We start from the raw sequence: 22594 nt of genomic DNA, 5'->3' as shown, positions 1-22594 counted from the left end.
TACTTGTTTATTTTTATTCGGATTTTAGGATTTTAATTAAATTACAGGTAGGTATTTTGTAGGGCATGTACCCAGGGGATGTTTATATGAATAAAAAAAATATTCCAATATTTGACTACTGAAGAAATTTTTCAGTTAAAATTTGTATTTATTTAGATTAGAGCTTCAGGGAACTTAAATACCCCGAAGAAGATCCTATATAAAAATTCCAATGTTGATGAATTAAGGTAAAAGCAACAAGAAGAATTACCTAATTTTGCCTTTTTATTTTCATTTTTTTAATTATTCATTTTTGTATTAAAAAAAAAATATTATAAAATTTAACTTAATTTTATTTTAAATTTTTTTAACTGAAATAAAACTTTTCACTTTACTCGCAGAGAGTCAGAACGACCTAGAAATTGAGCTACGATTAAAAGTTCATAAAAGCACCTTCATTTCACTTAATGAACTTATTTCATTTTTTTAATATCTACGTAAATACATAATTGCAAGATCGTTACATATTAAAAAAAAATTGTTTTTGGGGAAAAAAATTGTCCAAGTTTTAGCTGTGTTTCTCCAGACATAGTTTTTAACATTTTCAACTCTCTAACCGTTATATACAAAATACTTCGTTCAAGAAAATTAAGATCACGAGAAATAAATTTTTTTAAAGAAATATAGATTAATAAACTACCTAATTTAAATGATTGAAAATCTATTAAAGAAATATCTTAAAATATATCCATATAATCCAGCATCTTACATTTGACATTTAATATTTTTTGTAATAAAAAAATCTTCTTTTCATTATTAAAAATTTTCCAGAAGGAATTGTTGAAATAATCCTAATTGAAGAAAAGCAAGAAAACTATTTTTCAAAGCTTACAGAAGCTTTCCATTATAAGAAGGATTACATGTTCGGATTTAATCCTCATTGCTGCTTTTTTTCTTGATGATTTTTCTAGGATAACTCTTCAAATTCCAAATGATCTTTTGCAAATTAATAAAATGTATACCTCTACTTCAAACTCTCCCCCAAAAATAAGAAAAAAACACGTATAGAAGCAACACCTGGTGCTTTTTTTTTTCTTTTTTGTTGATCCCATTTATTTGTCTGAGTGCCAAAATGTGTGAATGGGTCCCTCTATTGCATAGCCTTTTCGTTTTGGGATTTCTCTGTGTGCTCCCAAATGGAATACATGTGTGGCAACACACAAAAAGAGATATAGCGAGATACGCGTGTATATATGCGACTGTTCCCACCTGCGCTTGTTCGTTTTATGTAATCACCCTTTCACCTTCGACCCCCTCGAATCCACCGGTTCACGTCTCTTTCGCGCTCATTTTGTCTCTCGGAAGCCAATTCAGCATTTCCTTCGGCTCCCCCAAAAACAGCTCATGCGCCCCTAGACAACCACCCCCACCCTGCAACCCTCGACGCGCGTGAAATCCCCCACCGTAATGCAGGACATTTTCCCGTGTTTATTGCTCCCGCAAAAAGGAAGGTTCACATTTGACTTTCTGTGGCTTTTTTGGGGGGACAAAGTGTATTTTGCCCATTTTGTCTGGAAATTGTGTGGGGGGATGGTGTAGTGACCACATGAGGTGGACTACGCAGAGGGGTAGGCCGTATGTTTGTGCCTTGCCTTTACACAGTTTGTTGCTCTTACGCCTTATTACCTTCACAACACATTTGCAGATGCACAAATCGCACGGAGTAACAAACACACCGCTATAAAGGGTCGCCAGTGTTGCTGGAGCCATCAGTTAAGAAGCAACTCTCGTGGTGGTTGGACGTCTTTTCTCCCGGCAGAAATTGATACGATTTTCAACGTTAATTCTCTTGTGGAATACTCTCCTGCACTATATACATATATAGCATTGCATATATAATAAGGATTTATCTTTTGCCTCCCCTTTGAGTGACACAGGAGTGATACTTGGCTACTGATAATCCCCCCAATAAGGTGCTAAATCATTCATAGCCCCAGTAAGTGCCATCCCTTGAGGAATTTCATCTCTACCAGCAGAGGGAGAGAAAGAGTGCTTCCTTGTTCACCAAGGGAAGATTGTGAGTGTGCAGTGAATGGGGAAATAATCAATTTCTCCATTGAAACATTAATTCATTTTTGGGAGTTCATTAAATTGTGCGTGTGTGTGTTGTGACAATGTATCAAGTGTCCTTTCTGTGCTTAATGGCTATTGTGGGGGTCACAGTGGCAGCAGCAACGGTTGAACCCCCAATAAATGAGCAAGTGTCGCTAATGTCGAAGCAATTGGATGCCCTAATGACGAGAAGGCGTGAGGATTATCAACTCCTCGAGGAGAATCTCAAGAAGTTTGTACGGCAAAATGCCCAGCAGTATACGACTGTTGATGTACGAGAGGAAATTAATCAATTGAGGTAATTGGGCACAAATACTTCCCCAGCACAACTTCCTGTTTTGCTTCCTCTGCGCGCCAACTTTTTCCCTAAAACTTTATGCCAAAAGGTTGTATATGGTATATGGTGCGCATTAGCCGAGTGCTCGAAAATCAAGGCAGATTAATCTCGAGATAAATCCTTTGCTCTATGTAATACGGCAAACCACTTCACACCAATTAATTTATTTACATCCCTCCCCCCGTAAAGGCTCGTCCCCGTTAAACCCTCTAATATCGATTTCAGCCCCTTAATTGGGGGGTATATATTTCGTAGTCCGAAACAATAAGCAGCTCCATGATGAGATTGGGATTAAGTTATAAACCACCCCCACCCCTCCACGGAAAATGCTCATCTGAAACTATTAATGGAAAAGTTTAATTGGAACGATGAACAACTCAATTGAAATGAAATAAAATATTTATTTGAACTTTTGCACTCAAAAGAATGGAAATTAAGTGGTACATTGTCATTTTGGAATTTACAAACTTTTACTCACACGGAATTAATCCATTTTTGCGAAACTTCAACAACGTTGTACCACAAAGAGATATCGAATTTATAATGAAAATTAATTGCATAACTAAACAAAAACTTTATGTTCTATTACAAATTAAATGGGGTTGTTAAGTAAGTTGTTAGGTGTGGGTGGTTTTGAGAAGTTAGCCAAGTTAATTAAAATAATTAGGTACTTTAGTCTCCTCCCAGCTGTGTAGAGGAGAAGATAAACTGCAAATTGAACAATTTCGGAGACAATTTTTTGTCTATATTTTCTTAGAATTCCTTTCTCTGGCATCTTGTAGAGAAAATATGATTTGAGGTGACTTATATCCCAATTTTATTTCAGCCTTCACTTTTTTTATATTTTTATAATAAAAAATTGAGTTTTTTTTAAATCTTTTATTAACATAATATAAAAATATAGTTTGATAAATTCTATAGATTATTTCTTAAAAAAATTTGCTGCATTTTATTTAAAAAAAAATCACATTTTTGACGATAAAAAATAAAATAATTTTTATAAGAAAAAGGATTGATAATAATAATAAAAAAACAACTCATTAAGAATATTTCAAAAATGAATCCATTCTACAATATTTTTAATGGTATTTTAATAGTGTATAAAATAAGTCAATAATTAAATTTTATTTACACTTGCGTAATTAAAAATTGATTTTTGATTTAATAAAATGTATTTTCCTTTTTTACCAAATGTATTAATTTAATAGAAAAACGCGGGGGAAAAGTTATTAGTGAAAAAATAAATTGAATTGACTTTCATTTAAATTAAAAATGGAGAATGAGTGTCAGACAAAGCTTTTCGATAAGCTCTAAAGCTGTCATTTTTCGTTAGAAAGGTTAGAAAGCATTTTTGAAAAAAAAAGTTAAGGAGAGGAAAATTTCTTATATAAAACATGAGATAGATACCTTTACTGCTGTTAATTAGGATTAAAAGAATTAACTTTCAGGGAATTTAAATTGTAAAGATTTCAAAAATTATTTAAAACCATAAAGAGCTTATTTTAAGATCTTTTTAGGAAAATTCAAATTTTTCATTTTCAAGCAATAAAAAATTATTTCTTTTTAATAAATATCTTTGAAGCTTGTACATAAAGAAAATCTAATAAAAAGTTAAATTAAATTCCATTTGAATAAAAATCATAAGACTCCCAAGAGAGAAAGGAGATAGCACAAATATATTGAGATGAATGGAAAAAAAATCTCGAAGATATCAATAGATTTTCCATAAAGTAGACAGCATAATAATGTTATAAAGAAAAAAAATGAACAATAGATGTGAGTGCAACACGTGCTAAAATTTTCAGTAGGTAGTAGTACTACATTACATATATCTCAATCCTTGGCAGTATTGCTTGTCCTCAAACCCGCACCCACGCGAGTTTGCGAATAAAAAGGACCAAAATCCCGTTTCACCAGCCATGTCCTCATTTATCATTTTGCCCATATATAGCTAGAAGGCAGTATCAAATACCATACTGTAATATAATTTTGTGGTATAATTTGCATTTGAAAAATCCCCCTCTGGCATTCACGGAGGATGTATATACCTGCTCTGAAAAAAAAACTTCCCCAGAGTGGATAATTGAGGCTGAGTGATTAAAATATTATTAATTTCTCCCCCAGTGTGGTGGGATAAATAATTTAATTTTCAATAAAAAGGCAAATACGCACGCACGCACGAATGAACTGACTAATGTACATTTTTTGGAAATATTAGCGTGCAAATCGTTGTATATAGCAATACGATGAATGAGAGAGAAAGGTAAGAAAAAAAGCTCGCACCTCAAACTCTGACACATTTTGGGGTGATATTTAATATTTTCTCCCAATGTTTATGTACCATTGGGTGCCTTTTTTCCTGTCTGCGCACGTTGTTGCTGCCGTGCTATATCGTAAAAGGATATTTATGATGCTATATTCCGTACAAAGAAAAATCTTCACTTCCCCAACCATTTTTTTTCCACCCATCCCGAGGAAAATTTCCCTAGTAAAGATATTCACATACTGCCGAGACAACATCCTATTTTACCTCAAAATTGTTCATATTTTTTTTTACGGGGAGTATTCATCTGATGAGATGCATCAAAATGAGGATTCTTGAAACATGTGGAAAGGGTTTTTGGTTTTATTAAATAAAAGAATAACCACTTGAGAGACAAAACGCAAATGGGGGCGGTGGTGGGGAGAGAAAGTTATTGGAAAGTCAGAGGAAAAGTTTTGTAAACTCAATTGTTCCTCAATTAGACATTCTCACACGAACTCTTTCCCCAAGAAATGCCATATCTTGTGCCATGTTCTAGCCAGCTCGTTTCTCAATTAGCTTTCTTAAAGTTTCATCGTCAAGATGTCCCCACCCACCCATAGGAGGTGTGGAATCTATATTTAATTATATTTTTGTCAAAAGAAAAATTCTTTTCAAAACATGTATTTGAGACCTTGGAAAGCTCTGAATATCAACACGGAAACTTTTCTCTCACCGCATGTTATCATCATCAAAAAAATCCTTAAAGTTTTTCTTCTTCAAAATCCCATTCCTGAAGAAAAGTCACAGAATGTGAGATGTTGAAATGAGAAAATGGGAAATTCGTGTCATCAACTAAATATCCCGAAAAAGATGAAACCTACAAATTATACATAAACACACACACACCTCTGAAACTGAAAAAGTGAATAATTAAGCTCCGAGTAAGTTCTTTTCCATAATAAACAGCAGCTCATTAGGAGATTTTCAATTTATTTATACGAGTTCAACGAGGAAAATTCGAGTCGGAAATTCGAGAAAAGGACTATTGAATTGAAAAGGGTTTTCAGCAGCAGAAATTACGCGCGGTGTTTCATCTGCACTTTCATCTCATCCATCTTCACGCTGAATTAACCAATTTTTCGATCTAGCCCCCATTCACACAGCAGTGCAAAAAGGCATTGAATTTGTGCTTCTTCCCACCTACTGGCTATTCCATCCAACACAATCTCATACAGGTCTATGGAGAAGCATCAGCTTTGAAAATTCAGTTTATTTTCAATTCTATGCGAAATCAAAAGGCATTTGGATGTGCAAATAGGACTTTAGAGAAAGGATTTAAAAAAAAGAAAAATACTTGATACTGTCGTATGAAACTAAATTGAAAGAATCGTAAAAAAATTGAAAGTTTTTACCCATATATAGGTATGGTAGAATTGCTCTATTTCCCCGTTTTATCAAACCTTTTGTTTTACTCACAGAACAAATATCAAAGAGATCCAAATAAATATTTAGAGGTGGTTCCAGGTGCGAAAATGTATGTACATTTTCCACATAGCAAATGACAGTAAATTTGTAATTCATGATAATTCTTTGAGTTGGTTTGCGTCTAAAACCATAAATTGAGGCTCCAATAATACGCATTTATGTATTTAAAACACAGATGTAGGTACTTTTTAATCATAAAAAAATCATCGATCGATTAGCACGTATAAAAGCATTATGCACATCAAGGACACTGATTTAAGAAAATCCTCAACTGTTCTTGAATGCTTTTGGACTATTTGTTAAATTATGTTTGCTGATTGAATGATACTTTAACCCTTTTATGAATGCCTAAAAATGAATAAACTCCTTTTGCGGCCTAAAATAATTAATTCAGTTTGAATAATTGTAATAAAGTCAAATACCAATATTAAATTAAAACACTTCAACTTTTAACTAAAAAACTGAATTAAAAAATATATCCACTAAAGCTAAAAGTTTCCACTAAAGGAGATGAGACTTTGTGAGAGCATTTGAGATTGGTTTTCAGACAATGTAAAATTTAATAGTTACTCATGCAGGGATAATAATGTTCTCACAGTCTTCTATGCGAAGGAAGATCGGAAAACCCTTTGTCAATTAACGTCCAACGTCGACTTACGATGTCACTAACAAATATAAATGCTTCTCAATAACTTATTGGTACTTTAGCTAGCTATAAATTGAGACTTTAGCTTGAACTTTAAGAGCTTTAGTGAATAGAGGGTCATTCAAGTAGGTATATTGAGAAATTCAACCTCTGAGAAAAGAAAAAAAAATGTGTAAGAAATTGTAAGTAATGCAAAGTTGCAGAGAAAAAGTAATTTTTTTTTTTCGGGTCAGAGAGCTTTTTTAGCTTCTTATAATGTACTTCAGGATGTACGCGTACATACTTAATCAATACTCACCATTGTGTACCTATAAATTTCCTATATACATTATGTATACATATGCACAAGTAGGAAACATAAAGTAAGAAGTATTTATGTAAATTACTTCGCGAAGAAAGATTGGTAAAATATTTTTTCGAGTGTATTTTTCTTTTTATTAAAAATTATTCAGGTGTTACAAAAAAAAATCTAAAAACTTTAGAAACTTCCGTATTTCTGTGAAATGAAAATAAAAAAAAAACACTCCATAAAGTCTTCTCAACACCCATTATTGATTTCCTTTTCTGGCAACAAAAGTTTCACTTGTGCAAAAATTACACAAATTTATTCAGAAACGTTTCGAACTTTGGTAAAGGTATATATCCTTCTGTGATACCGCAAAATGTTCTCTTGCCTGAATTCAATTCAAATTCCCGTAGAGAAGGAGCAAAAGGGGGATGTGCATGGTGGATGTGTTTTCCTTTAGGAAACAAACTCATTACATATCACGAACAATCTCCTTTTTGGTGCCTCAAACCCTAATCAATTCATCAAAACTACAATATTCTCCTTCTCCACATTCGCATTAAAGGAAGGAACTGAAGATACTGAGGGAGGGCTCATCTGGGTCGAATGAACACCTCACGGCACAATGGCTCACGAGAACCATTGCAGAGCTTAGGTCGGAATTGGCGGAACTTCAGCAAACATCATCAGCGTCGTCCAAAGAGTTCCAGCAGCGGAGTCAGATGATTGAGGACATTGGGGGCCTGCGGGAGGATGTTAAGGCGCTCCGATTGGAGATTGAGGCCCTGCGGTCGCGACAAGAGAAGGCAGACAAACTCATCCACGAGCTTCGTAATGAGGCCATTCAGAACAGTCAGGACTTTAGGCGGAGTCTCAAATACAAGAACCAGGTGAGTCTTTTATACCATCTTCCCTTACATATAGCTATAGCGACACCATTTCTGTGCTTTTTACTCCCCCTTGATAATTTTGGGGGTGACTGTGTGGTTTTGAAAATGCTAACGAGAGATTATAACGAATCCGATGTCTATTCATGAGCTTGGTAATTTGAGGGATGGACACAATGAGAGCGGCAGGTGTTAACCTTATGATTAAATATCAACGCAGAGTGCGACACTCAAATCAGGCCCCAAAAGACCCAAATTAAAATGCCGTAAAATGTGAAGCAACAGGATTGTGGTTTTTTCGGTCGAGCTATTAAAATAATTTTAAGTTAATTTTAAAGTCTTGCGGCATTTTGCAAGTTTATAAAGCTTTTAAGCTCGTTTTTAGAAAGAAAGTGGAAAACATTTCAAATATTTTTAAAGTTTCCAAAGAATATTAATTCTTTTTCTGCTGAAATGGAAGAAAAATGCTGGGAGGGAGTAAAAATGCAAATTCAATAAATGCAATGGATTGGGGATGAGAAAAAAATACATAAAGGGACAGAAGGGAAGATTTATCCAAAGGGGCGAATCTATACTCAATGGTGATTCTGGAAGGAATGTTTTTAAGTAAACACCAGGTGAAATGGTTGGTTCCTCTTTCCCCATGGGCCCAAAAGATACGGCAGAGAGTGAAATGCGAATAAAAAAAGTATTGGTCAGCGAGTTTACCATCAATCGAACATCTTGGTCTCCACGTCTTACCTCGCTCCTACCCTATATCCTACCTTGATAATAATATGGATGGAAGGAGACCACCACAACAAATGAAATTTTTGGAATATAAGTATATGTAGAAGAAAACAGTGAGGGGAAGAGGTTTTAAAGGTTGATTAAACCACTCTTTATACAACGTGGGTGAGTCAAGGTGTTTCCAGGAATATGGATAATTTTGTTTTTTCAATGCCTTTCACTTATCTCTCATTTAGGACTTTTACTTTGCTATTTGTTGGGAAATTTGATAATTGATAATCGTAAGTTAAGTATATTGGTATTGAACATTCGATGCTAGAATTTCGTTTTTTTTTTTCAATTATGTCTTACATAAAAATATTCTCTTTAAACAAATTTTTTTGTTTACAAGCTCTTTTACATTTTCCGTATTAAATGGGTAACTTTTTACTCAAAATCCTTTTTGCTTTGAAAATGAAAAGTTGAGCTGTCTTTTAAGGCTCCAACAGATGGACGAGAAATTCCTCGTGCGGTGCGGTACGGCGAGGATTTCGTGGCCCATCGTCGCTTCGGATTGGCCGAAAAACGTTCTCGTACGGTGCGGTGAGAGTGTGTGAGCCATCTCTCGCTTCTGATTGGCCGAAAACCTCGCCGCACCGCACCGCACGAGAAATTTCTCGTCCATCTGTTGGAGCCTTTAATGGTGAACTATTCAAAATAAACGATTTTTTAGCATTCTGTACTATAGTTTGAAATATTTCAAGTTTTTTCATTTCCAGGAAGTCGATCTGAATATTTGACTTCACATGAACATCTTTTGCTCAAAATTGAACAACTCAAAACCGAAAAAAAAATCCAAAAACGTATTTAGGACTTTTTGGTTTGAATTTAGCCTCTTTTGGGTTTAATTTACTACCTTTTAGCGCTAATTTACTGCTTTCCGGATTTGATATTATTTTTTTTAAAGATTTTTTTCCTCAATCTCTGCTGTTTTGGGACTGAAAACTAAATATTTTTCGGCTTAAAATTAGTGTTTTTTTTATCAATTTTACTACTTTTTGGCTTGAAATTACAACTCTTCGACTTGAATTTACTACTTTTTGATTTAAGTCTTTTTATGCTTGAATTTATCATTCTTAAGCTTAGACTTATGTTTGAATTTCCTTGGTAAATCATCCGAATAATTTCATTGAGATAAACCCCCCTTGATTAACCCTTTCAGGTGGTCTATCATCTTGCTTTGTATTATCCAGATCAAGAATTCAGATTTCAGATTATTATTTCACTGAGAATTTGTCTTCGGGAGAGAGAGAGAGTGAGTGAGTTAATTAATTGGTCCCCTATGTAATTGGTATTTTGTATATAACTATGTAATTTAGCATAGCATCTGCCCTTTCTTCTGGGATGGTGCAAAATTGGGCGTAGATTGTACGTGATAATTATGTTATACACACATAAATTACAAAATTTGCCTTCCGGATGGAAGCAAATGTATTGTACTTTGTGTTTGATGGGGGACACCTGGATCAGGGCACGGTGTGGAGAATCTCTTTCCACATGCCAACATTTGGATAAATAGAGACAAGGCGAGGACATGATAAAAAACGAATCGAAGACGATGGACAGAGTATGTGTAGGTATATAAAACTTGAAAAATTCACCTGGAGCACGGTCAAAGAGGTATATATCATTGGGGTCGAGTGAGTGTGGGGCCGCAGGGGGGTAAGAGAGCGCGTTCAACGTGGAGAATGAGAGTGCAGAAGAAAAGATTGCACCTGCCTCCGAAAACTGATGAATTGTCGACATACTCATGCGTTGGACAAAAACACCAACATTTTAACATGGAAAACAGCCAGTACAATTATCTTGATTTTCTCTTGGCATAATTTCATTCCAATATGCCAATACCAAAATGCTTCTGCATGTCAATCCTTCGTGAATTTTTGTATGTAATACTGAAAATAACTTCCTCAAGCGCAAGATGCATCACATTGCATCAGACAAATAACCTTTGTCATGAGGGCTTCGTGCATTTTTAAAAAAAAATATATATAATTCATTGCTGTGGCAAGCAATTTTCCAAATATCTATACAATATTGACATTCTATTTGCACTTTGCACGTGGATAGAACACATAGGGCGTGTAGTCTGGGAATCACATCAATCCTCCCCCGAGGAAGTACTTTGAAAAATTCAATTTCAACCTCTTTTATAATTGAAAGCGGCGACCGGAGTATGTCTTTTTTTTCTGAGTGGAGTTTTCTTCATTCCAAAATGAATTCTCCACACCACTGCAAATTCGTTTTCAACTGGAGCACATAAGCTGAGGTTTCCTGTGTTGGAAAGAACGCGCTGTGTCTGGTGAAAGAACCCCAAGAATGGAAAAAATGTGTGGTAAAGGTAAATAAAGGCAATAAATTATTACAACTTCATAATGAATTTCGTCGGTTTGCAAAATTGTATTTGCAGTTGGGAGCTTTATTTTGGAGTGAATCTCGTGGTGAGAAGAAAGAAACTTTTTTCCAAGAGTCTTGAACTTGATTATGTTGTTGGGGGATCTCCGCACGAGTATTTTTCACTTTTCTTCCTGCTTTTCTTTTCATAAGAAAAACGTGGAATTTAATTAAAAAATTAATTCTATATGATTCTTTTCTCAAATCTTAAGGAAAAAATTGAAATTAATGTAACAATATGTTGCAATATTAGTTGATTTTGTCGTATATTTTGATTTATAATGGTAAAAGTTAACTTGAAGTTCACCTTAATAAAAATTTAGAAAAAAAGAGAAACTAACCCTTCGTGGCACAATTTCAAAAGCTCAACGTTTTTTTTGGGGAGTTAATTTAATCAAAATTCCAAGATGCTGGGTTTTTCTTGGTATAAACTCGCTGACCAAGACTTTTTTATTCGCATTTCACTCTCTGCCGTATCTTCTGGGCCCATGGGGGAAGGAGGAACCAACCATTTCACCTGGTGCTTACTCAAAAACATTCCTTCCAGAATCAACATCGAGTGGATTCATCTTTTGAATCAATCTTCCCTTTCGTCGCTCTGTTTCTTCCACGTAATCAATGCAATTATGAGATTTGAATTTTTCTGAACATAAAAACCCTTTTTTTTTTTAAACATATAGTAAAATTCTCAGAATATAGTATTTTGGTAAAGGGTGTGCGATTTATACATCATGAAACAATGTTATCGTATATCAGAAAAATCAACAAAATATTAATTACAGTTTTTTCCCGCGTTGTGTTTTAAAAGGGATAAAAAAGGAAAACACAAGCGGAAAAAAGAAAAGCGATTTTCATGATGCATTTATATCTACATGCATAGTTTTAATTATATTTTTTAACCATTCACAATAAATAACACACGTTGAATATAAAATACAAAAATACAATACATTTCCATTTTATTCTATCCTTCCCATTCAATAAAATTTATTCGCGGAAAAACAATTTAAAATCAAATAAATAATATTATAGACTTTTCATTTGAAAAAAAAAAAAACAAAATTGTTGATATGTATGTATATACACATAGTATGTATATATTTTTAATTTCTAGCAGAAGTTTAATTGAAATATGCAAAATATTCAATTTGAAAAAGAAGATCTATTAAAAAAAAATTGGAAATTTTGCATTCAAAGGCATCGTGTTGACGTGTTAATGTTCATTTTAATTAAACATTTCACAGTGCCAAAACGCGGAAAGGGCTTAATTGCATCGGGACAAAGGATGAATTTTCCACTCATTTCTGCCCTCTCATAGAGCTCATTTCCTATAATAGCGTCGTTTTTAGAAATTTAATTTCATTTGATACCCTTTGCATAATTTAAAATTCACCATTAAAAAAATTATGTAAAATTTAATGTAATAAATGTTTTGGGGTAAATTGCTCAAAGAAAAAGCCACAAATTGCTTCTCGGAAAGTTAAAAAGGTCCTGCTTTTTTTTATTCCTCGTCTGTACAATTTACTTTTTTTTCTCGTTGAAAGCACGTTCAAGAGAACATTGAGGCTAAAAATAAAATTGATAGAGACTTAATTGAGTTTCAGAATCATCCGCATGTAGTTGGACGTTTTCATTTTATTTCGCGAAATTATAGTTATTGCTCAATTAGCAGGCAATTAATGTGACTATATCCTGCGAGGAGAATAAGCCAAAAAAAGGAATGAAAAAGAAAAAGTGATTACGATGGCAATAGCAATCATTTCTCGTACCAAAATCAATATATAATTCGTTATAAAATATATATTGAGAGTACTTTACTTTGCTGAATCGCCAATTTAAGATGAGCTTTTAATCTATATATAATTTGAAAAAGTTCTTTCTTAAAATTAAAATAATATGTAAAAAAAATTTAAATCATTAAAACTCCTTAATGATTAAAAGGAAAAATTCAAAAAAGAAAAATATAAAAGTTTAGCAATTAGCATTAGGAAAAAAATAAAACTTTTATATTTGTTCGATTGAGAGCAGTTAAATAAACTTCTCCAGAAAAGCTTTTAAAGGAAATGACGAAAATAATCCAATTTCATCAAACTTTATTAAATTCCATTTTGCAAACTTCAATATTTCTCCCCTCCTCAAGTTATTATTACCTATATATGTGTACATTTTATGCAAAATATGTATTTTATAAAGAAAAACTTTATTTGCAATATAATATTTCAAAAGTTAACAATTACAAATTCATCGTGTCAGCAAACAATTTCCTGAAAACACGTGTTTATTTCTCACAATACACCTCACACAGTTCTTCGTTCTTCTTCCCTTTTTTATTCAATAATAAAAAAGAAAGAAAATTTCCCAACAAAACTTTTCTCCTTCAAGTGCATGGATGAAAATGATTCTTCAGCATGCCAAGTTAAGCAGAGAGGAAATTATTTTCGGGGAAGACGTTAGTAAATAAGTACACAAATTTCGTTAATTATTTAGTCATTCGATATGCTTAAATGGAGATACCTTAGACGCTTATATGTGTTCCGCTGATGAAACTTTCGTCTGTATCCCTCGAGGGGTTTACAAGTACACTCTTTGAGGAGGTTTGATTGAAGAATTTAACGACTGTTTTTTTTAAAGTTGATGTAGTTTTTTTTTTAATCGGAGACAGTCAATTAAAACGCACGTCTTAAGGCTTTCAGCGACGTTTCGATTTATTTAGAAAACCATCATCAAGCTAACGAGGAGGGGAAGTTATTTTTTTAATACAAAATAACGCGAAACAAAAATCATTGCATGCACGTTAAAAAATATATTTCTTTGTTGCAGAAATTACCAAAGACAATCGATTACATTGAGCCTGAGGCAGATCATCGGATGCGCCACAGGAAGTTTATTCGGCAGCAGCTGCATGAATTGGACGTGGGTCAAAAGACTCTCTTCCGGCACGTTGCTGAACTTCGCAATCAACGAATGACTGAGCGTCTGCAGAGCGTCGAGACGGAGCAGAAGCACACCGCAACGAAAACCTTCAATCTCAGTCGGGAACTTGGGCATCAGGCTACAACGATGAACAAGATGCACAGCTCAATCTTGGAGCTCCTTGAGGATGTTGAGGGTATTCAGAATAAGATGGACAAGACACTCCCAGAGCTACGTCGTGAAATCTCCAAAGTTGAATTCAATGCAGCCCAAATCACAGCACAGCAACATTTTAGCCATGAAGAGGGTCAAAATTGCGCCAAAGCCCTTCAGGCTTTGGCTGTTAGTGTGAGTAGCCTGCAGAAGGATGGGGATATCCTGCGTGCTGTGCAACATCAAACGGATCGTCTGCAGCAGGATGTTGAGCGCATCAAGTCCGCCGTGTCGCTCCATCGGGAAGTCTTCCACAGTCGCCTGGAGAAGGTGAGTGTGCAGCCCCTTGTTTTGTGCCAATTTTCCGGTTTCTTGCCTCCCGGCAACTCGGTCAACACCTGCCTCTGTTGCACCCAACTTGCGCGTGAGATAATCAAGACACGTTCTCTTTCGCTGCCTCACTAAAGAATTTCCAAACAGTGTGGACATGTTTGTGTATCTCGTTCCCTATAAATTTGGCAACATTCATTGGGGATTTTGGGTGCAGCATTTGACGCACTAATGGAAATTAGCTTGCTTCCTGACCTGAAGGGGTTGTTGTTTATGCTCATAACGTTCTTCGGGGGTAAAATTGGTAAAATTATAATATGTATATTTTAGCAAGAATTCACCCATTTACCTACAAAATTTAATAAACATACCTTACCCAATTTATACTCACATTGTGTGTAGGATAGAAGTTTTAAAGTAAATTAAAATTCTTATACCATTTATATGCAAATTTTAATATGTTGGAAACTTGGGGAAATACAGTATTTTAGTAAAATTCTTTGCATATTACCCCCAAAATATTTTTAGCTTTATTCACGTTGAAAGTTTTGGCGAAAAGAATGTATTCTTTAATTAATTTTTACGTTTTAACTATAAAATTTCTCTGAATATAAAATTTGATTAAGCCCCAAAGGAGATTATTCGTTATTATTCGTTTCTTTAAACGTATATCTTTAATAAATATTAGTACATTAACCCGCTATATTTCAATTGACCCAATTCGACGGTAATTCCTGAAACATTCTCAACACAGCAAATTTTAAATATAGATTTCGGAAGATTTTTTAAACATTCTTCTCCATATATCCATTAAATTGAATTTCATTTTATCAAAGAAAATTGTAGAAAAAAATCCCAAGAAGTTTGGTGACGAAAATTTTCTATAAAGAACGTTGGAAATTGATTTGTTGCTTTTGTACTGCAAAAGAATATTTTTAAAGAAAAACTTTTTCCAAAAATATATAACTCAGAAATGTATATAGCATCTCTCGAGAACTATAAATTCAATTTTATATTTAAGGGAGGAAAAATGTATGTAGCACGATATTGCAACGTAACACAGAAGGAATCTGTAAAGAAAATACAATAACGGGAACACCTTTAAATCTGTCAGAAAAATTCTGTTGCAATAAACTTTTCCCTAGATTCGTAGAAAACCTCCCTTTATATCTGCGGAGGAGGGTTTAGGGTGAAAATGGAGAAAGTTTACCAACAAAAATCCCAAATAATTACTTTACTTCCTCACACACTCTTTAAAATCTCTCGCAGCAAATGCCACGGATTCTTCTGAATTCTTCTTCACATTTTGAAGGAACTTTTGCTTTTACCAATAAATTCCAATGGATTTTCTTGTTAGTCCTGAGGGGGAGTGTCGATGAGGAAGCGATTTAGAAATCGTTGCAATAAAAGATTTGGATTCTTTTTCTGGGGGGAACAAAGAAAATGCAGCGAAACAGTCCAAGTCCCTGCTTCCGCCTCAAAGCAATTGGGGTGCTGTAAATTTTGCGGAAAACCACCACCCTTTCTAGACTTTGGTGTTGGAGGGGGATACTTGTGCAAAGTATTGGAAAAGTTGTGGAAACACGAAAAGTCGCGGTGAGTGGGTCAGGGATCGAGGGAAAAGTTTTGAGCAATTTTGGAGCTTTTCCGGCACTCTATTTATTCCTTCTTCCCTTTTTTTCTGTGTGCAATAAACTCACAAAATAGACTTTCAATGGAGAGATCACCAAAACACGCACAGACTATGAGAATTACTCGAATTAACCAGAAAACCAATAAATTGCCAATGAATTCACATTGAAACCACTAATTGCCCAATAAATATCCTTTCAATGGAGAGTAAATATTTCCAATAATGGGGTGTTTCAATAAAATAAAAGCACCCCTCTTGGGAAGCTTTAAAGCTCACGGGTACAAGCCATTTTTTTTTTTGCAACATGTTCCCCTTTTTTTAATCACACCGTAAAAGCGCTTCTGTGTATTATTTTCCAGCAGTTAATTCGATAATGAGTCTTCCGTGCAATTAATCGCCATTTTATGGGAAAACTTTTGCAATCATGTTCAGTTCTTTTTCATTCTCCCCTTTCCAGCGATGCCGGGAATGGGTGCAAAATATGGGTCAAAGCGAATTGCCCTGAAGGCAAGTTTGAAAAACTTTCTCGCTGCTCACCTCCGGAAAAGCGTCCCTTTCCTGTGCTGTAATTAAACGATTTTCATTTATATCCATCAAATATTTGTCTAACAGTCACAATCAAGCACAAATTCTCCCGTATCATTGTCGTGGGTGGGTGGCAAAATATGGGGTAAAACGGGGTAAAGCAAGGAGAGAAATGCATTGTGTCTATTTAGCAATATGACTTTCACAACTTGTGCCGTAACATTCAAAGATAAACATTAAACAAAGACAGGGAGGGATGTTCTCAAACCACCCCGTGTGGATAATTGAAAAGCACTGAAAAGCAACTCCAACTTGCTGGGAGGGGGGGGGGGTGTAGCTGCTGGATGTGCTGTGCTGCCTAAAGTAAAACCAGACTAGCAAATTTATGGGAGAAATCTTAAATATTACCAACATTTCTCCATGGCTCGAAGAGAGTATGTAACAATGGAGTGTTAATTATATAACAATTTCCCTCAACAACTGTATTTTACCCACAATTATATACAATTCGACATAAGATTGTCCACATTGTCTATACTATGGTCAGAAATCTACTCACGTCTGCACCATAATGATTCTTATTACGATTTAGCTTTTAAAATAAAATATCTTCAATTTTTTTTACATTCTTTAAACACGTTATTGTGTCAAAGAAAATCCTTTTAAAGTCTAGCTGGAAAATTAAATGATAAAAAAAATTACAAAAGCTATAAATTCAATTTTTGTTATTTTAAGATCTAAAGTTATCTGAATAAAAATATTCGGATGATTCGTCAAAGAAATCAAAATATTCGACCGTGGAGCAAAAACCTAAATAGTACTAACTTCTAGCCAAAAGAAGTGAAATTTAATTTAGTACTTAATAAACTTAAATTTAGTACTTTTTCCCATCGTCAATATACTTTTTCCGCTAGAATCTGCTATGTCTTTGGCCAACATTTAGTATGTTTTCTGCTAGAATTTAGTACTTTTAACTATTGAATTTAGTACTTTTTCGGCTTGAATTTATTACTTCAAGATTTTAGTATTTTTTGAAGCAATCTCAAGAAGTAAATTCTATAATTAAAAAACTAAATTATATTCGATGACATTCTTAATTCTAGCCAAAAATATAGTAAATTATAACTGAAATAGTTCTAAATTTAAGCCTAAAATGTACTAAATTCAATCCTGAAAAGTACTTTAAACAGAAAAATTCTAACCGAGAAAGTAGTAAATTCAAGCTGAAGAAATATTAAATTCTAGCTGAAAATGAGAATATTCAGATCTTTGAAAATATTGTAATTATTCGCTAATCTTTGGATTATTCGTTTGAAAAGCCAAAATATTCGCCAGACATTCCTTGATTTTCTTAATTTAATTTTAGTACGATGTTTCGAGGAATCAGTATTTTCTTCATCAGATTCAAAATTGCTGGGGAAATATGCTTCGAAATACCAAAATTTAAGATTTTATTATTACTCTGACACAGATATCAGATTACATAGTCCCAAAATGATTTTTTTCCTCTTTTTTTATGAAATTTAAAGTCATCAGTAGTGATCAAAGAATACTTTTTGACTGATAAATGCTCTTTAAATGTTCAAATTAAAAATATCCTAATTATAAAATGCTTTCTAAATAAAATGTTCGGAGTAATGGATCATCAAAACCATTTTAGATAGATTTTCTCATGGCCTAAGAAAGTCAGTTCTTAAGAAATATTGCTAAAAATCATTAAAAAAAGATTTTTATAGTCAACTCGAAAAAAATTCGTTAACTAATAAAAAAGACTTTTAAGACTTTTAATTCTTCTAGTTGCATTGTCTTCCTGATTTTCTGGTTGTCTTGATCTCCAAACCAACATACGTCATTATTATTATATTCGCTAATAATCCACAAAAGCAGGAGCGGTATCATGAAAAATGTCACCAAAGTCAAATTAACAAGAATACCTGCTACTCCCCCATTTGTATGCTCAAAGTCAACCTCCGGAATACACTTTTGTTGTGTCAACAAACCCCAGCATTATGTAAAACGAGACTCACATTGGAGTTGGTTGCGAGAAGATGGATGGAGGCTTCTCTCGGTGAGCCACTCCATCTATTCAACCCTTTCACATCACCCGACATTGGGTGGTTTTCCTCCGTCAGAGAGCAACAAGAACAGCTAACAAAAAAAAAGTGGCGCCCTGTTATGCTACAAAGAAAACCATAATTTATAGTCCGCAATCCGGGAAGGGGGTGGAACGGGGGTAAGGGGTGGTGGGGTGGTGAAAAAACAAGGAAAATGGAAACAATGGGGAATGCGTACTGCATAAAAATTTATCGCTAGTGCCACAGACTGATTACAATTAACTCCTGGTTGGGAAGCGCCAAAAGAATAGCAGAGAAAATGGGCCTACGGAGACCGAAATTTTCCACCCTTATGCCCGTTTTGTTCTTCACGTGATTAATTATTTACAATTATGTTGGGGAGGGCGCAGGACACTTAAATTGCTCACCATTGTGTGGTTCGTTTGCGATAAGTCCGTGAAATGTGGACGAAGAAATTTTTAGTGGCATTTTCTCTTGACAATGCAGATGGGAAGCTATACAACAAGCTCTCTGTGTACAATGCCATGAATGTCCTCGGTTGTGATGTCTTATAAGAATAGAATTGGAAATCCTATTTTTGCAATTTATTGTTTGAGAATTTTAATAAAAAATATATACTTTCTCTACTAAGAAGTGAAGCGAAATTGAGTATTTCAAGAACTTTTCTCAATCTATTGATATAGGCCCTGTAGAACTTTTCATCTAAGTCGAAAACTCCCTACTTCTATCATTCTTTCAAGCGATGTTTCGCTTGAATTTTTATCAAGCACTGTTTGCTGCAAAATATTTTTAACATTTAAATAAAAAAAAATTCTTTTTCCAGATGGAATCAGAATCAAAGGATAACCGATCGTCAACGCCTGAAGATGGCCTCTCAATGGATCAAAGGCAAACTCAAATACTCGTCGATCAGCTGGAGCATGTTGAACTTGAATACGAAACAATTGTGAACAAAATGCCACGAGATTGCACCCAACTCGATCGGTCCCTCAATGGCTACTATTTGATCGCACCTGAGGGTCAGCATCGTCCGATCATCACCAAATGTTCCAATGGATGGAGCCTTATTCAGCGACGTCACGATGGCACTGTGGACTTCAATAGATCATGGGAGGAATACGCCCAAGGATTTGGATCGGCTTTCAGTGAGTTCTGGATTGGCAATGAAGCTCTTCATCGACTAACTGCCGACAACTGCACCAGTCTTCGTATCATGATGCAGGATATCTACGACAATACGTGGCGAGCTGAGTACAGTCATTTCTACATTGATGACCGATCTGAGGGATTCCGCATCACAGTGTCTGGCTTCAGTGGGAATGCCTCCGATGCATTGAACTACCAAAATGGAATGCAATTCTCCGCTATCGACGATGATCGTGACATTAGCAACACACACTGTGCTACAAACTACGAAGGTGGTTGGTGGTTCTCCCATTGTCAGCATGCAAATCTCAATGGGCGCTACAATCTCGGATTGACGTGGTTCGATGCCACACGGAATGAATGGATCGCCGTTAAGTCCAGCACAATGGAGATCACAAGGAGGGCACATTGTGATGCAGAAGATGCCACAGATGCTCCGGAATAGACCAAAGATCACGTGGTGCAGTCCCTACAGTGGGAGACTTTGACCAAAAGACGCCAAAATTAAGCTTCGCGATCGATCTTTGAGGATCAATTTTTGTGCTAAAGCATCGTGTAGCCAATTCATATTAGACACAAAGTGTTTAAGGGATCTCTACAGGGGTTGTAGTCAGAGTTGAAAGCAAAATAAGAAACATATCCACGTGGCTGAATGCACGATAATTAAATCTAAGTTCAATATATGCTTGGTGGATGAAGTAAACCACAGATATTTAATCTTAACCTTTTTCATAATATTAATTGAGAATAATTTAACGTTCTAGCTTCAAACTAGAACCGCTAGAATCATCGAATTTTGTTCCTAAATAGCGTTGTTTATTGTCGAGAAGGAAACGATTGATATTACATCAAGATACTTTATATATTTTAATATTCTTTCAATAAAACCTACAATAAAGATTGAAAATATGGAAAATATGATTGGCTATGATGACCAGTTTAGAAAAAAAAATCCCAAAACTTATAAAAATTAACAAAAATAATTGAAAATTTAATACATTTAAAAAAAAATTTGAGAATATTAAAGAAAAATGTTTAAAATATCATTTTGGTAATTTAATTCAATAAAAATAAATTTGCTTAACTTATAGGTATACTAATTTTATTTCAATTTTCTAATCAAAAAGATTAAAAATTACTCATTTTAATTATTTTATTTTACCTATCTATTTTATTTAATTTTTAATCTATTCTAAAATTATTTTAAAACATAAAAAAAGAAAAGCAGTTTAATATAATTTTAAACCGGAATTCCAAGAACCAACTGCATATCTTTAAAAAAATATATATTATTTCTTTTAACAAACAGTTTCCATAAAAATTTTAGCAATTTTTAAAAACATTTCTTTAAATAGAAAAACACGAAAAAATTAAAGAGATTAACTAAAAGCAATGAACTGGATCAAATAATAATTTCAACTCTGATTATAATTATAAGAAAAATTAAAAAATAAACTGTACATATCCATTATATATTGTAGAAGAATAGAAAAAGAGAAAATATATGTAATTCTCTTATTTACTAATTAGTTGCAGCGAATATATAAAAAAAAACAAAAACATTAAAGTGTTGCGAAAATGTAGGTAGAATCTTTAGTGCTTAATTCTTAACACTGCGAAAAAACTATATTCTAAAGTATTTTTTAAAAATTATTTTACTGAAATTAAATTTAAAACTTCTTGTGTATAAACGTAATATATTATAAGTAATATTTAGAACATATCGATTCTCTTTTAAATTTTGGAGAATCTTAAAAAACACATGGACGCCATATAAGAAAAAAACAGAAAAAAATAATTTTAAATATAAGAAAATTGTGTTTTAAACTAGAATGTGGTAGGATTTTTTTTTGTAAGATTCTCTGTGAAATTCCATTAAATTCTCCGTCATTTGGCGGAGCTCTATTTATTGTAACAATTTCTGCATAAAAATGGTCCTATTATAACGTACTGATCTTGCTAGGAAATAATTATAAATGATTACCAAAGAGATCTATAGGAAGAATAAAATGTGGCATCAAGTATAAAAGTTTAAAATAAAAATGAACAAAAAATATCCAGATAAATGGAATTTTATTCTGCGAATAAAATTCGTAAATATTTAACACGAAATGTTGATTAAAATAAAATAAAACAAATTAAAAGTCATTTCTCTGTTTATATCCTTAGAAATGCGCTTCTGGGAGAATATTTTGATCATTTTCATGACATTCAGCTTCATTCATAATAAAAGTGAGAAATGGTTGTTAAACTCAGCATAAAATTCATGTAGAAATTGTGTATAATTAATTTTATTATTTTTTGTGTGTAAAATAAAATGAACTTTTGTATGGAAATGCATTTTTGAGTTCTTTTCTATAATTTTATCTGTTTGTAATAAATTTTAGTTTATCATGACATAAAAAAATTCAATAAAATCAACGATTTTTAGGATTTCTATAATTCAAAATTTCATATTTGACCGTTACATGTTTCACGTGCAACAGAAAGTTTCAACTGCAATGTATATGAAATTTTCCGTGATACTTTTCAGCACTTTTGGGAAATTTAATACCGTTCTGTGAAACCTTAAATGCCAAGTGTCAGATTAAGTTTGTAAGTACAACACGAATTTTCACTCGACTGTCAAAGTGAAAGGAAGTGTAGTGAAAGAGCTCCATTCAAATATTCTAAATAAATC

At 33.7% G+C, this 22594-nt stretch overlaps 2 protein-coding genes across 2 annotated transcripts in view; one reads left to right on the top strand and one right to left on the bottom strand.

Moving 5' to 3' along the window:
• The window catches only part of LOC129791905 (NADPH:adrenodoxin oxidoreductase, mitochondrial), a 298769-nt gene that overhangs the window by 113167 nt on the left and 163008 nt on the right, over nucleotides 1–22594 (bottom strand). The window lies entirely within an intron of this gene.
• On the top strand, nucleotides 1733–22207 carry LOC129791848 (protein scabrous). Its single transcript, XM_055830428.1, has 4 exons — nucleotides 1733–2389; nucleotides 7656–7980; nucleotides 13960–14535; nucleotides 19592–22207. Exons 1-4 carry the CDS (start codon nucleotides 2154–2156, stop codon nucleotides 20357–20359), a joined length of 1905 nt encoding a protein of 634 aa, XP_055686403.1. The 5' UTR covers nucleotides 1733–2153; the 3' UTR covers nucleotides 20360–22207.

The sequence above is a fragment of the Lutzomyia longipalpis genome, chromosome 3 (assembly GCF_024334085.1).
Source record: "Lutzomyia longipalpis isolate SR_M1_2022 chromosome 3, ASM2433408v1".
Classification (NCBI taxonomy): Eukaryota; Metazoa; Arthropoda; class Insecta; order Diptera; family Psychodidae; genus Lutzomyia; species Lutzomyia longipalpis.
Note: the sequence above shows the minus strand (reverse complement) of the source record. Positions and strands in the feature narration are given on the sequence as shown.